This window comes from Cervus canadensis, chromosome 32 (genome assembly GCF_019320065.1).
Source record: "Cervus canadensis isolate Bull #8, Minnesota chromosome 32, ASM1932006v1, whole genome shotgun sequence".
In the NCBI taxonomy this organism is placed as follows: domain Eukaryota; kingdom Metazoa; phylum Chordata; class Mammalia; order Artiodactyla; family Cervidae; genus Cervus; species Cervus canadensis.
In genome coordinates, this window is record NC_057417.1 from 37,169,904 (window position 1) to 37,181,877 (window position 11,974).

The window sequence follows — 11,974 nt, forward strand, 5'->3', positions numbered from 1 at the left end:
TCAGCAGTGGCCACAGGACTGGAGAAGGTCAATTTTCATTCCAATCCCCAAGAAAGTCAATCCTAAAGAATGCTCAAACTACCGCACAATTGCACTCATCTCACATGCTAGTAAAGGAATGCTCAAAATTCTCCAAGCCAGGCTTCAGCAATACGTGAACCAAGAACTTCCAGATGTTTAAGCTGGTTTTAGAAAAGGCAGAGGAACCAGAGATCAAATTGCTAATATCCGCTGGATCATCGAAAAAGCAAGAGTTCCAGAAAAACATCTATTTCTGCTTTATTGACTACGCCAAAGCCTTCGACTGTGTGGATCACAATAAACTGTGGAAAATTCTGAAGATGGGAATACCAGACCACCTGACCTGCCTCTTGAGAAACCTGTGTGCAGGTCAGGAAGCAACAGTTAGAACTGGACATGGAACAACAGACTGGTTCCAAATAGGAAAAAGAGTACATCAAGGCTGTATATTGTCACCCTGCTTATTTAACTTATATGCAGAGTACATCATGAGAAACACTGGGCTGGAGGAAGCACAAACTGGAATTAAGATTGCCGGGAGAAATATCAATAACCTAAGATATGCAGATGACACCACCTTTATGGCAGAAACTGAAGAGGAACTAAAGAGCCTCTTGATGAAAGTGAAAGAGGAGAGCCAAAAAGTTGGCTTAAAGCTCAACATTCAGAAAACTAAGATCATGGCATCTGGTCCCATCACTCCATGGGAAATAGATGGGGAGACAGTGGAAACAGTGTCAGACTTTATTTTTTTGGGCTCCAAAATCACTGCAGATGGTGATTGCAGCCATGAAATTAAAAGACGCTTACTCTTGGAAGGAAAGTTATGACCAACTGATAGCATATTAAAAAGCAGAGACATTATTGCCAACAAAGGTCCGTCTGGTCAAGGCTATGGTTTTTCCAGTGGTCACGTATGGATGTGAGAGTTGGATTGTGAGGAAGCTGAGCGCCGAAAAATTGATGCTTTTGAACTGTGGTGTTGGAGAAGACTCTTGAGAGTCCCTTGGACTGCAAGGAGATCCAACCAGTCCATCCTGAAGGAGATAAGTCCTGGGTGTTCATTGGAAGGACTGATGCTGAAGCTGAAACTCCAATACTTTGGCCACCTCATGTAAAGAGTTGACTCATTGGAAAAGACCCTGATGCTGGGAGGGATTGGGGGCAGGAGGAGAAGGGGACGACAGAGGAGGAGATGGCTGGATGGCATCACCGACTTGATGGGCATGAGTTTGAGTAAACTCTGGGAGTTTGTGATGGACAGGGAGGCCTGGCGTGCTGCGATTCATGGGGTCGCAAAGAGTCGGACACGACTGGGCGACTGAACTGAAACTGAAGCTAAAATAAATCTGACACTGATGATCAGTTAAACCTGGAGCAACCACTAAAAAAACACCCCAAAAAATATAGTAAAAAGAATTACTGGTGTTAAAATGCTACATTAGAAAATACAGAATAAATGCAAAAGAGAGCAGGAAAGACAAAAAAGGCACAAGAAAACAAAGTTAAGTGGTAGATATTAGTGTTACAAGTGAATGGAGGACTTCGCTGGCAGTCAAGTGATTAAAACTGTGCTTTCAACGCAGGTGGCACGAGTTCGATCCCTAGTCAGGAAACAGATCCCACATGCTTCCCAGTACAGCCATAAAAAAAAAGTGAGTGGGTTAAAAATTCAACCAAAAGTCAGAGATCATTAAACTGGATTAAAAAACATGATCAAAGTATATGTTGTCTACAGGGTACACACTCTGGATTTAAAGACACATTGAATTGAAAGAAGGTTGCAAAGATGTCATGCAAACAGAAACCACAGAAGACCTGAATGGTTACAATATTAGACAAAATGTTACTCTAGATAAAAGCGATATCTTATAATGATAAAAGGATAAAACAAACATATAAAACAGATAAATATGACTGTATCTAATAGAGCACAAAAATACATGGAGCAAAGGTTGGGGATTTCTTTCAGACTTTGGAAGAACAGGTATTGTCCCTCTTATTACAAATAATTCTTGGATATATAGACTAAAAATGGAAAATGCTACCACTTATCCCTTTAGGCAAAAATACCAATATACAATTACAAAGAATATACAAAAATCATTATTATAAACAGAAATTGCCTTGGATTCAACTTCTGTCCATTTTCATAAAAGATATCATCTTAGCTCTGTGAAATTAAGGGGAACTGCCCTATTTTTTGTCTTTGTCCCTCACAATCGAGAGCATCCTTCTCAGTGATGTTTTAACTAGTTTCATCTATTTCTTAATGTTTTATTTTCTGCAATCATTTTCAAAATATAAAGTTGTACTTTTAAATAGTAAAGCTTCCTTTATGTTTTAATTCAGTAACAGGGTGATTAGCATGTTTATTTTGCTAGAGCAACCTGATGGAAATACAAAAGGAAAGGAAAATAAAATTTGTGGAGACTATTCAGAAACTTAGAAAGACTATTATAAAATATAAATGGAAGATCAGGATATAGGTTTCTAGTATCAAGATTAAAAGACAAATTTTAAGTTTTGCATAATAAAAAAACAAAAATAGAATTTTCTTAGAAATTAGTTCCCTCTGAGATTTTCTTAGCCCATTTGATTACTAAACAGAAAAAAATTTAATAGCAACCACTTTTCCAAGAGCCTTTTTTATGTCCTGGTTTCTCAGGCTGTAGATGAAGGGGTTCAGCATGGGCGTCACCACAGAGAACATCACAGCAGCTGCTACATCTGTCTCAGCTGCGTGGGAGGACAAAGGGTTGAAATACAGAAATATGATGGTGCTATAGAAGAGGAATACCACAGCCAGGTGGGAGCCACAGGTGGAGAAGGCTTTCCATCTCCCCTTTGTGGATGGGACTCTCAGGACAGCACAGGTGATAAGGACATATGATACCAGGATGCAAATAAATGGAGCGATCATTATCGGCCCTGCTTCAATTAGAATCATCAGCTCATTGAGGTGTGTGTCAGAGCAGGAGAGTTTGAGGAGGGGAGTCACATCACAGAAGAAGTGGGGGATGGCATTGTCTGCACAGAAGGAGAGTCGAGCCATCAGCAGGGTGTGCAGGAGCATATCCAGACTGGCAGTGACCCACGACCCAGTGACCAGCAGGGCACAGAGCTGGGGGGTCATCTTCGCTGAGTAGTGTAAGGGGTGGCATACAGCCACAAAGCGGTCATAGGCCATCACAGCCAGGAGGAAATTGTCTATGTCCATGAACATGAAAACAAAGTACATCTGCGTGAGACACCCAGAGAAAGAGATGGTCTGTCTCCCGAGTAGGTGGTTGGCCAGCACCTTGGGGACAGTGGTGGAGGAGAAGCAGGTGTCCACAAAGGACAGGTTGCAGAGGAAGAAGTACATGGGGACGTGGAGGCGGGAGTCCACACTGATGGCCAGGAGGATGAGCAGGTTTCCCAGGACCGTGGCCAGGTACATGGTGAGGAAGAGCAGGAAGAGGAGCTGCTGCTGCTGGGGCTGCCTGGAGAGCCCCAGGAGGAGGAACTCAGAGACTCGCGACTGGTTCACCTCTCCCATGGGGCCGGACTAAGATGCAGAGATGAGAAGCAGAGGTCAGAAACCTAGAAGCTAATGCTTTGGGTGCAATAATCAAAGCTCCAGCCATAGTTATGCTAATAAACCCTCTAAGGTTGCTCAAAGGCTTCCCAAGTGGCACTAGTGGTAAAGAACCCACCTGCCAATGCAGGAGACATAAGAGAAGCAGGTTCAATCCCTGGGTTGGCAAGATCCCCTGGAGGAGGAAACGGCAACCCACTCCAGTATTCTTGCCTGGAGAATACAATGGACAGAGAAGCCTGGGCTATTGTCCATGGGGTCACAAAGAGTCGGGCATGACTGAAGTGACTCCATGCACGCAGAGTTGCTCAGTCAGAATCTGCCCCTACCCGCCACACCCTCAACTTCCAACTCCCAGTCCTAGATGATACTGGTCCCATTGGATTCATTTTTTTAAATTATATCAAATATAACATAAAAATAATGCACAGCCCTCCCCTGCCGTTATGTGTGTCTCTATTAAGATTCCCAGTCTTTCTCCTACTTAGTAGTTCGTAGAGAGAAGAGAAACGGTTGGTATTGGGTTTATCTCAAGCTCCAGCTGAGGACAGCTACTATTCCCTGGATTTGGAAGATTTAACGAAGGAGGTCCTTCCAAAAACTTCACCCATTAATAAAGAAATATTTAGACTTGCCTGATGGTCCATTGGTTAAGATTCTGAGCTCCCACTACTAAGATCCCACATGCTACACAGCACAACCCAAAAGAGAAAGAAATGTTGACTGTTACCATCTTACCTGGAAAAGCTTGTGCTGTTGCCATCAAGTGTGCTTCACCTCTGAGGAACTGGCCAGGGTTCTGTCTTTATTACAAGGTTTGGAAAGGCTTGGAAGGATAGGTAGGTCCTGAGCAGGTGAGAAGCAGAGTGTTCATGACCTCAGCTTTCTGTGCAGGAAGGATGTTTTTTGGAGCGGGGGAGGGTTGGTCAGAGATGGTTTTTTACAGTAGCCTCCATGGCCATTGGGACCAGATTCCCTGAGAGCCTTATTAGAGACAAGCAGAAAGTAATTGTCCCACCTGTTTCCTGGTCCCTATGAGACCACAATGAAAACAAAGTATATGATCTAACCTCAGGATCAGAACTGGAAGATAAAGCTGTCTGGGTGGAGAGGAGTCCCAGGGAAAATCCTCTGTAATTTCCAATTTCATCACCTTGCTGATCTGGGCTCATGCTTATGTATTTGACAATTCAGCTATTAAAAGGTCTTCTTCTTAGCTCAGCAAGTGGGGTTATTGCAGTGTTATCTGAGTGAGCCTCTTCTTTATCTAATATCGGGTCATTTACTGTGTAGACCTAGTGGTGTATTTGCAGATAGGGAAGCTGAGGTAGGGGAGAGTTGTGCTTCTTCCCATAAAGCATCTGATGTAAAGGATCAGCCTGGAGGGAGAGATGTAGCAGAGAGCACAACGTCCCATGATGGAGAAACCCCAGGCTCCTAGAACAGACTTCTGTGGGGATGTCTTCCCAGTGGACCATCCTTTGCTGGGGATGGTCATCAATCCATACTCACAGGAGCGTGGGCTCCAGCAGCCTAATTTAGAGTCCACCATCTCCTCCCAGTGAGGATTCGTGATGGATTTGGGAATTTTGCACTGATGCCAAGGACCTGTGGGTCATTCCCAGCATGACTTGGTCTGGATGGAGAAATCCAGAACCTTACAACTCTCTCCTGTCTGCCTCATAGATGGAGAAGCAACAATCTATGCAGAAAAGCAAAAAAACAAAAAACTAAAAAAGCACACAGGAACAGCAATGAGCTGGAGAGAATATTAGTGGCCACCCTGTTCAGAGTTCAAGACCTTTCCTTTTTTTTTTTTTTTTTAATATTTCTTTGTTTAAATATGTCTTTCTTTGTGTGTGCTCAGTTGTGTCCAACTCTTTGTGACCTCATGGACTGTAGCCCATTAGGCTCCTCTGTCCATGGGATTCTCCAGGCAATACAACTACAGCAGGTTGCCATTCCCTACTCCAGGGAATTCCCTGGTGGCTCAGATGGTAAAGAATCTGCCTCCAATGAGGGAGACCTGAGTCTGATCCCTGGGTTGGGAAGATCCCCTGGAGGAGGGCACGGCAACCCACTGCAGTATTCTTTCCTGGAGAATCCCCATGGCAGAGGATCCTGGCAGCCTACAGTCCATGAGGTTGCAAAGAGTCGGACAAGACTGAGCGACTAAGCACAGCACATTCCAGGGCATCTTCCGGACCCAGGGGTCAAACCTCCCTTGGCAGGCAGGTTCTTTACCAGTAGCGCTACCCAGGAAGCCCCTAATATTTGTTTATGTGGCTATGCCCCGTCTTAGTTGCAGCATGTGGGATCTAGTTCCCTGACCTGAGCCCCCTGCATTTGAAGTCTTAGCCACCGGACCACCAGGGAAGTCCCTCAAGTCCTTTTCTGATGGTTGAGTACTGTGGCCTCACTCACAGTTCTTAGGTGAAAATAACAGAGTCTCGCCAATTAAGCAGAAAAAGATCTCTTGAAACTGATCATTCTTATTTAAAAACACACAGCAACTGGAGAAGCAGGCTCAGGAGGTCACATGGCAGCTAGAATGGCCCAGATCATCCATAGCACAGGCTGGATTAGCGGGTTATCCCAGCATAAACCTCACAGCTCATGACTCTGACACAGCTAGCCCTGGGCACAAGTTGCCACCAGAAGCGCGGTTGCCCAGCAATCCCTCTTTGCTGCAATAGCTGCCACTGCTAGAAAAATCTCCTCCTTGCTCCCTTTGTGTCAAAGGCTGACTCAGGATATCTAATGGGTCCGCACGTGCCCACAGCTTAGCTCCTAGAGGGCTGGGATAGAAGTGATTCAGAATTTCCTGTGACACAGGAAGAAGTAGGCTTTTCTTCCCCACCAGAATGACACAGTAGGTATTATTACTTAAGCTTTGGAAGGGGTCACAGAAGTTGGGAAGCCAAAGAAGTAAGATAAACTCCCATCGGAATCCATCCTCCCAGCTGTATATTAACACACACTCCTCTCACCTACTTACCTTCAGTAGAGAAATTCTCTGGTCTAACATAATAAAAGTATCCTTCTCACCACAGAAGAACATGAGTTACTGTATCCAGGAGCCAAACTAAGATCTTCCCTTCTCCAATCATGATCCCATTATGACTTTCTATAATTTCTGAATCAAATTTGAAAGCTAAGCAATATCTGCATATCCTACATACATGTAAAACAGGAGGGAGAGAAAAGAAGAAAGCTAACTAGCTCAAGAGATAAATATAAACAGAAAGAAATATGACTGAATGATATAATATTCATTTCCATAAGTAGCCTTGAATGATTACTTGATATCAATAGTTTCCTTTATCCACAATCTTTAAAATTTATTTATTTATTTTTTATTTATTTATGTTTATTTTTTTTACTGGGCTGGGTCTTCATTGCTGCAAGCGGGGACTACTCTCTAGTTGCAGTGCACTGGCTTCCTGCTGCGGTGGCTTCTCTTGTTATGGAGCACAGGTTCTAAAGTGTGGGCTTCAGTAGTCGTGGCAAACCAGCTTAGTTGTTCCGTGGCAAATGAAGTCTTCCCGGTCCAGGGATTGAACTCATGCCTCCTGCATTGGCAGGGGGATTCTTAACCAGTGACCCACTTGGGAAGTCTCCCTTATCCACAATCGAATTCATGTTCCCTTTATCTTTAGCCAGCATCTCAGCTACTCAAAGTTTAAAAAAAAATCTGAATAGTAACCTAAATTCTCATGTCTGAGAGGTCTGACCTTCTTATGATCTTGCCCATATAAGACTCTCCTAGTCTTTTATTAACTCTCATCACAGGACATGGCAATTCCAGAATCTCTCAGGGAGATCTTTCCACCCGTAATCCTCTCTGCTACCACTGTGCAGCAGAAAAACTACTTTCCATAGATAGTCAAACTCATAACAATATTAGAATCTCCTTTTGTTCAGTTTATCCAGTAGCAAAAGGAGCCCAAATTGGCCAGCAGAAAGTCTCTTCAGAGCCCAGTACTGCTGGGGTAAAAAGCAAATTGTTGCAAGTACATCATGAGGTATTACAAAAAGTGCTGCCTACTTCTACCTCTTGTTTCCTTGCCCCATAAATTGCTACCTGGGAGAAAGTTTAGCATATATTGTCCACTGGTATGAAACTTATACTGTATTCTATAAAATAGCACCCTACTCTTACAGGGTAATCTGTGTGCTCAGTCGAGCTGGACATGACTTTCCATCACCATGGGCTGCAGCCTGCCTGGCTCCTCTGTCCATAGAATTTTCCAGGCAAGAATACTCGAGTGGGTTGCCATTTCCTCTTCCAAAAAATCTCCCCAACCCAGGAATTGAACCCATGTCTCCTGCACTGGCAGGCAGGTTCTTTACCACCAAGCCACCTGGTCACCTCAACTGGGATCAAAATTGAGTCTTTAAAAGACCATTTCTCTATTCCTAAGGTCAACTGTTCCTGGTAATGGTGTAGAAGTAAACACCAAAGAATCCTATGGACACCAGCCTTATCCTTTGTGTTAGTTATCTGTTGTCAAGTAACAAGTTATACCAAAACTTTGCAACTTAAAACAATAAACATTTATATCACACAGTTCCTATAGGTCATGAATCCGGTAATGGTTTAGCAGAATGGTTCAGGAGCAGGGCCTCTCGTGAGACTGCAGTTATCTGCAGGCGCTCAGTCATCTGAAAGCTTGACTATGGTGGAGGATGAGTGTCCAAGATGGCTCGCTCACACATTGCTATTGGCAGGAAGCCTCAGTTCCTCCTGTGGAGTTCTCTAGGGAGATAACTTGGTATGTCCTTGCAACAGAGGAGCTCGTTTCCCCCTGAGCAAGTGATTCAAGACAGCAGCATAGAAGCCACAGTATCTTTAATGACTGAGCTCTGGAAGTCACCCAGCATCATTTCCATAATACCCTATAACTCACACAGTGCTACAGACCAAATGTTTGTGTCCCAGCAAAATTTGTATAGTGAAATCCTAATCCCCAGGTGATGGAGCCTTTGGAAGGTGATTAGCTCATGAGGGCAAGGCTTCCCCAAGGGGATCAGTACCCTTCTAAGAGGCCTCAGACGGCTCCCTTGTCCCTTCCACCATAAGTGGTAGAACTGCCATCTATGACCCAGGAAGTGTGCTCTCACCACACAACAAATGTGCCAGCATCTTGATTTTAGACTTTCTAGCCTCCAGAACTGTGAAAAATAAATTTTGTTTAAAAGAAATGTATTGGTTGCACCAGATCTTAACTTCATTATGTGGGGTCGGTTGAGGCATTTGAACTCTTAGTTGCAGCATGTGGGATCTAGTTCCCTGACCAGGGATTGAACCCCAGCACCCTGCATTGAGAGCTTGTGGAGTCTTAACCACTGAACCACCAGGGAAGTTCCCCAAATAAATTTGTTATGTACAAGCTACCCAGTCCATGATTTTGTTACAGAAGCCCAAATACATTTGGAGATATATCAGCCCAATTCACTGTGTGAAGAGATTACACAAGACTAGGATTGCCCAGGACTATCCTGAAAACTGGCTGCCACATTCCTTTTATTATAAAGTGAGTTCCTTGGTTAGAAACGATGTTGGTGGGATGCCAAGTTGATGAATACATTCATTCATCCCTAACACATATGCTATCAGTCTTTCGACCTCAGGCTGAGTAAGCACGTCCTCCTGTACATCAGTTTCCCTTTCCTGAGTGCTTCTGCACATTCCCAAATAAGCATGCTCACCATAAGTTGTCTATTTATATCACCCCTCACCATCACTTTCCTTATGTCATCTTAATTAAGTAGTAGGTGATGCCTGGGATGTCATAAAGATCCTGAGGCTGACTTACCAGGCTCAAATCTTAACATTTCCTTTAGATCTGCAGTAGAGGCCATCGACTGCAGAAGCAATTGTAGACATCAACACTGCCTCCTAGACTAGAAATCTCGGGAAATCGAAGGCAGCGATTCTCAAACATTAACGTGCACAGAAATCATCTAGAATGTTTATAAAGTGAAGCTTCTGACAGGAAGTCTGGGATGGAGCCTGAGCTTAGGCATTCCTAACAATCACCCAGGCAGTGACGCCGGGTCCTCGAATCACACTGGGCAGTAGCAAGCCCTCAGCAATGGAGTAAAAGGAGCCCTTACCCTGAATAGGGTACATCGGTTTTTGCGGTGCTGGCTTCCCAGTCCACCTCGCCTTTTGAAAGGACATCCAGATTGGAACTCAGGCGTTGACTTCCTAGAGTTTCGGGCTCTGGCAGCAGGAGACAGGAAACCTGAACACCTCGTGACCCATCCTAACCGGGAACGCCAGAGAGATGGAGCAGGACCGGGACTAGGTGACGTGTGGAAGGCTCATGGGATCCGCCAGTTGCCCAGATTTGGCAGGTACCAACCCCAGAGGGCCTCTTTACAGCATTTTGGGGTCAAGGCAGAACCACTTACTACATCGCTGAACATCCGCTCCACACCGGAGGTTCCAGCCCGCGGTACTTCCGGTGAAAGAATCGGTCGCACTTTCCCAAGGAGACCGCGCAGAGCTGAGACTCCGCCTCCCGCCTTTCTAATTGGGCAGGAACATTTGGGTGCGGAGCGGCAAGGGGCGGGGCAAGGCAAGCCGGTCCACGTAGCCTCTGACGGGCCCAGTCGAGGGCCTGTTCAGTGCTTCCGGGAAGAAGTCCCGCCGTGTCCGCGCCTCCTGCGCTGCGCATGCGCCTGAGGGTCGCGCGTAGGGACGTCCTCTAAAGGGCCGCAGCCGCCTTACACCAAGGCGGGGTGGGGGGCTGCAGAGGCAAAGCTCCCGGGACCCCCCAAAAGCTTAACGTCCTTAAAGCATATTTCACTGCAGTGGGGTTTTTGTTGATTCCTTATGTTTTTTTAGCCTTGCAAGTGCAGGGCCTCAAAAAGTTGGGTAAAAACCCAGAATTGTTCTTCTCCACAGACATCTTTAATAAAAGGCGAAAGAGTTATATGATCTGAAAAGAAACCAGAGTATCGATGCAGTGTTGTTTCAAAGCAAAATTAATGCAAAAAAGTCTTGGAACAAACTATCAAAGTTTAAAGACAAGATCAGTAAATACTTTAGAGCTTCCGTTGATCAAGAGAAACTATCTATGATGGCAATTCTCTCTTGAAACCAAGATAGGAAATGAACTAGATTTTGAAAATATTATTGATGTTTGAGTCCACTAAACAGTGGCAAATATACACACCAACCAGACATTAGTTAAAGTGGTGAAGCTGATTCTGTTCAGTAATTACAGTGATCTCCCCCTTGTCCTTGTGGGGTATGAGCCAAGACCCCCAGTGAATACCTGAAACTATGGATCTACCGAACCCTATATATAGTGTTTTTTCTTGTACTAACATAATTGTGATACAGTTTAACTTATAAAGTAGGCACAATAAGACATTAACAATAAAAATTAATAAAATAGAACAATTATTATGATATACTGTAATAAATGGAGAAGAAATGGCAACCCACTCCAGTATTGTTGCCTGAAAAATTCCATTGACAGAGGAACCTGGCAGTCTATAGTCCACCGGCTCGCAGAGTCCAACATGCCTGAGCAACTAACCACACACTGTAATAAAATTATGTGAATATTGCCTCTCTCAAAATATCATGTACAAATGAAATGCCATTCCGTCTTAACTAAGCACTCATTACACACAATGGCTGTAATTTTTGCACTTTGGAGTGCAACAGCAAAACTTGCACAAATTTCTTCTTCACAATTTCAAAAAAGATTGTTACCATAGATCTTAGCAATCTCAGCATCCTTTTTCATCCTTTCCTTATCAGGTTGAAAACTTCCATCTTTTTACTTAAAAGAAGCACTTTATGGCTTCTCTTTGGCGAATCTGAATTTCCAGAATCACTACTCTTGTGCTTTGAGGCTGTTAATAAGTAAAATAAGGGGTGATTTGAACACAAGCACTGCAATACCATGACAGTTGACCTGAAAACCCAGAGAACTGCTAAGTGACTAACAGTCACGATGTGCTGGCTGCTGCTGCTGCTGCTGCTGCTAAGTCACTTCAGTCGTGTTGACTCTGTGCAACCCCATAGATGGCAGCCCACCAGGCTCCCCCGTCCCTGGGATTCTCCAGGCAAGAACACTGGAGTGGGTTGCCATTTCCTTCTCCAATGCATGAAAGTGAAAAGTGAAAATGAAGTCGCTCGGTCGTGTCCGACCCTTAGCGACCCCATGGACCGGAGCCTACCAGGCTCCTCCCTCCATGGGAGTTTCCAGGCAAGAGTACTGGAGTGGGTTGCCATTTCCTTCTCCGGATGTGCTGGAGGAAAAGATAATTCATGTCCTGAGCTGGACAGAGCAGAGGCGGCATTAAATTCCATCAGGCTACTCATAATCGTGTGAAACTGAGAACGTA

General features: G+C 44.5%; 1 protein-coding gene and 1 non-coding gene across 6 annotated transcripts; both read right to left on the bottom strand.

Moving 5' to 3' along the window:
• Nucleotides 1–1,856: 1,856 nt before the first annotated feature.
• Nucleotides 1,857–10,133, bottom strand: LOC122433270 (olfactory receptor 1F1-like). Of its 5 annotated transcripts, XM_043456032.1 has the most exons (3): nt 10,022–10,133; nt 4,340–4,447; nt 1,857–3,571 (listed from the first exon to the last, which is right to left on the bottom strand). In XM_043456032.1, exon 3 carries the CDS (start codon nt 3,560–3,562, stop codon nt 2,624–2,626), a length of 939 nt encoding a protein of 312 aa, XP_043311967.1. In that variant the 5' UTR covers nt 3,563–3,571; nt 4,340–4,447; nt 10,022–10,133; the 3' UTR covers nt 1,857–2,623. The 5 variants fall into 5 exon arrangements, with proteins under 5 accessions (XP_043311967.1, XP_043311965.1, XP_043311964.1 ...); XM_043456030.1 differs by lacking the exon at nt 4,340–4,447 and having other exon boundaries at nt 9,722–10,125; XM_043456029.1 differs by lacking the exon at nt 4,340–4,447 and having other exon boundaries at nt 10,022–10,121.
• A 322-nt stretch (nt 10,134–10,455) lies between these two features.
• LOC122433676 lies at nt 10,456–10,571 on the bottom strand. Its single transcript, XR_006267160.1, has one exon. It is a non-coding gene; the product is annotated as a U5 spliceosomal RNA (small nuclear RNA).
• Between the last annotated feature and the right edge of the window lie 1,403 nt (nt 10,572–11,974).